The 4140-nt window shown below is 40.2% G+C and overlaps 1 protein-coding gene across 1 annotated transcript; it reads right to left on the bottom strand.

Annotated features, from left to right (window-relative positions):
* Window positions 1–429: 429 nt before the first annotated feature.
* LOC120507264 (pulmonary surfactant-associated protein A-like) lies at window positions 430–3150 on the bottom strand. Its single transcript, XM_039719674.1, has 4 exons — window positions 3136–3150; window positions 2383–2586; window positions 1674–1751; window positions 430–976 (listed from the first exon to the last, which is right to left on the bottom strand). The coding sequence occupies exons 2-4, from the start codon at window positions 2537–2539 to the stop codon at window positions 600–602; spliced, it is 612 nt and encodes a 203-aa protein (XP_039575608.1). The 5' UTR covers window positions 2540–2586; window positions 3136–3150; the 3' UTR covers window positions 430–599.
* Window positions 3151–4140: the final 990 nt, after the last annotated feature.

The following is a 4140-nucleotide window of genomic DNA, read 5'->3' as shown; positions in this document are numbered from 1 at the left end:
GAACAGGTGGCTTCTGTTCACCACTTTTGAGGTGCATGAAGGCTAAAGACCTGCTGACTCTGAAGTTTTCCAGAGGGGAATGCAAGGAGGGTGGCTCTGTGCCACCCCAGCTGCACTGCTCGTGTCTTCTTTCAGGGCACCTCTTGGGGGTGAGGGTGGCCAAAGCACCGTGGGCTGAGCAGAGAGTCTGTCTGGGGAGTTTTGGTGAGGGAAACTCACAAAAAGGGATCAAAATACACACGAAGTTGAGGTTCATGGGTAAAGGAGTACTGGAAGATCTTGTGGCTGCAAGTCACTTTAGATATGCAGCCAAGAACTCTAATTTTTGGTTTTGTAATAAATCAGCAGGCTAACAGCAGTAGGAACCCATAGACAACAACAATATTAAGACACTCAGTGGGCAATGATTAACAAACAGACAAAATGGCCTCTGCTTTCATTATACAGTTTCCTCTTTATGGCTGACATTTGTTTAAAATACAAATCAGACTGGGAAAGAGTGTATTTTATTTTTTCATGCTGCATTATCTAAGTTCACTAGCTACAAAGGAAGACACGAGTGATAGGGAAGCATATTCCAGAGAGCAGCAAGGGAAGCACTAAAACTGGCAGACAATAAGGTGACTCCTGTCACACTTTTTGTCATTCCAAGTGCCATCAGTGTACATCTCCACACATTCCTCCTCCCCTTTGCCAGAAGGTTCATTTGAATACCAGTTAGTGTAGCTCAGCTGAGCACCATTCAGGAGCTGGAATCTTCCTGGAATAAGGGATTGTTTTATGCCCAGGTAGGCGTAGGTGTTAAAATATTTCACAAAGTACAGAATGGCATCATTCTCGCCGGGGCTTGTTGGAGTGGCAATAGAGCCTCCAGCCTCTTTACATTTTTCCACTGTAGCCTCAAAATCAGCTCTTTTTCCACTGGTAGCAAAGATTTTTCCTCCAGACTCTGTTATCATCTTGTTCAAGCGAAGGACTGCAAGAGGAGGGAAAAGCTGTTGAACGAGTGCATTGTTGTGTGTTCACTTTGCTGTCAATTTTAAATCCTGCTATTTTGCTCCATAATTTTAGATTAAACCCAGGGAAAGGTAAAGGAAAGGAGAACTTGAATTCAAAGACATTTGAAAATGGGGAGTGGGGAAAAGGGAAGAACCACACAGATGATAAAACAGGAGAATCACATAAGAATTTGGAGGAGGAAAGGAAATGAGGAATCCTTTTTGTAAAAAAAGTGTATGATTTTCTTTGAGAGTCTCTGTAAGACTCTGAGGTGGTTTGCAGTATACCAATGTTCTTGAGTGAGTGGAATCTTAGATTTGATCTGGTCATGATTGTCTTAGCATGTTTTTAGTGCTGTTTGTCCACTGGGGGCACAAGGTGTGCATGGAGCAGCTCTGCACAGGCAGGGATTTTCATCTGCCACATTCCTGCCTTGCTTGCACTCATACTCCAGAGCTGTTACCCAGGTGTCTCCCACTAGTTATGAAAATCTAATTCCCATTCCCCCATCCCCATTTGAAAGTTTTCACTCATTGATATACCAATAAAGAAGACATAAAAGGAATGCAATAAAAATGCAGACAATTCTGCCTTTTTCCTAAGAAGTATTTTTTTCCCACCTGGTCTATCCCCACTAACCCAGTAGCAGCAGAAAGTAAAGGCAGATAAAATACCTCCTTCCAGTCTGGAAATCCGATATTCTAATTGATGGATAGGGTCCCCATGTTCATTACCAGCCAGAGGAGTGAGATCTGTGAACAAAACCAGCTATCAGGCACTTTGCTTTACAGTGTCAGTCTTGGCTTTCAAATAAAGCAGAGCTCATCATATGAAATTATTATGAACTTTTGAAGTGTTTGTTTGACAAGTTTTAGTTTACTGCTGTGTTTTAAACAGGTGATGTCTTCACACATTAATCTTTGTAAGGATAGGGGATAAGTTCCTGGAAGTCACCTTCAGAGCAGGGATGGTTATGGAAAACTGGAACTGGAAAACTGAGATAGTTTTCTCTCTAAGTGATCGATCTAGTCCAGGCAAAACTCTGGCACTTGTGCAATAGGTTTAGCTGATTTTTTTACTGTGTCCAGAGACTGAATCCTTGATAGAATCCTTCAGGCTGTTCAAGCACTTGATTATAGCTACAACCTAGGACTCAGCAACAAGTTTCTTGTGCTATGGAAAATTCTAAGCTTTTCTCTGTGAGTTGAGCCACTGCATCATTAAATAGAGATTTAAGCATCTTACTTCATATAAGGAAATTAACATTAAGTTCTGATTGTTTTATTTCAAGTAGATCACACATCACATTATGGTAGTTAGCACTGAGTTTTCAAAGCATAAAAATAGAACACAACAGATAAAAATTCAGACAACTTCACGTACCTGGTATTTGTTGTTCGTCTCCATTGCTGCTCCTATCTCCAAAAAAAGGCTTGAAAGGGAACCGTGGAAGAAATCCTGCAAGTTTACCTTGAGCACAGAATGCAAGCAGGAAAAAAGCTACTGCTAAGATTTTGTGCAGCTGTGGAGACAGCATCATTTAAAGCTAAATGTAAACCAGGCTGGTTTTGTGTCCGGAGTAGAGTCCTAAATAACAAAAGAGAATGTTTTAGAATTTTTCTGAGCATGAAGTCTTACATATATTACACTTTGCCTGCAGTGACACGAACATCATTCATGTAGTTGCAAAATTATCTTATTTCAGACAATATTTTCCCAAAAGACAGTCTGCTAAGTGTACAAAAGTCTACAGAGCAAAAGCCCAAAACATTCCTGCAAAGTTCTTTCCTGTACATCAGATACCATTGTATGCCATTTTCCCCCATGTAAAATGTGACAGTTTCATTTTACAGGAGAGCAATAGACACATGGCTGCTTTAGCAAGAGAATGTTTAAAATAAAGTGGGACATGCTTTTTTTAATTGGTTTAAGAGCAAAACAACTGTTAATACTTATTCTTCTATTGCAGCATCCATTTTTTAACATCGCTTCACCTCAGGTGACATGGTCTATAAAAAGAGGTGAAATTGTTAATAAAAATGTTGATACACACATTGAAATTGGAAAGTTTTGTGATACAGAGTAATAAATTCAACATAGTTTAAGCAGCAACCTATCTAAAGATGTTCAACTTACCTAGCAGCTCCAGTGTGAATTAAGAAAGACTCATTAAATGGTCCAATTTATAGGGCATGTAACTTGAGATTCATCTTCTTATCTACAGAGAGCACAAAGAATATATCATATGATATGAATTGGCATATAAATGGAAATTGAATGAACTTTAGCTTGAATGATAGGGGGAATGTTTTCTTCAAGAGGTAAACATACTTAAAACACGAGGAAAGTATTTGAAGGTACTTTTGTAACTTGTAGAAACACTTTCACACATTTTAAAACAGCAACCCTGGAACAGAACAAATTTCTCAATTCATATTTGAAATACCTAAGGTTTCCACAGAGTGGGTGTGCAAATGTCACAGAATATTAGCCATAACAAGTTCACCTGAAATATAATACTCACCAGGAACACTACCTTCATTTTTGTTAGACTGAGGATTTATCAGTGATAATAACCCAAGTCTCATAACTAAACAGAATCTCACAATTGTAGCAGCAAAGGCAAATGACAGTGGTGCATCTGCAGCACTTGTAGAGGAGACAGCTAGAGAGACACATGCTGGAATAACTTAGAATACTCCAGGGGAAGTTTATGTGTCAAAAAGAGCAGTTTTCTCCAGTGGAGCAAGGACCTTTTAGTGGTGGAAAAAAGCTGCTTTATGCCAGAAACCCAAGATGAGGAGCGTCACTGAAACAGAAATGGCCTTGCCAGGTATTTTACACTGTTTCCAGCTGTGTGCAGTGAAGACTTTAAGGAAAGGTGTTTGTGTCTGTGTTTCAGTTCAACCAAGTCAAATGTGGCCACATCATGCCTGTGGTGTCAGGCCAGCATCCTGATGTTGCAGCAAGGCCAAGACAGCTGGGGAATGAAGTCTTTGAGACTGGAAGGAGAATGTCAGCAGTATCTGTATTAGTCTAACCCATGCTACTGGGTCTAAGCAAGGCTGGATCACCTCCATGGGCTCTGTGCACCCATGCCTGCACTTCCACACTCACCTCAACCTCTGATGTGTGCCTCAA

The sequence above is a fragment of the Passer montanus genome, unplaced genomic scaffold (genome assembly GCF_014805655.1).
Source record: "Passer montanus isolate IOZ18808 unplaced genomic scaffold, ASM1480565v1 scaffold42, whole genome shotgun sequence".
Taxonomy (NCBI): Eukaryota; Metazoa; Chordata; class Aves; order Passeriformes; family Passeridae; genus Passer; species Passer montanus.
This window is presented reverse-complemented; position numbering and strand designations above follow the sequence as displayed.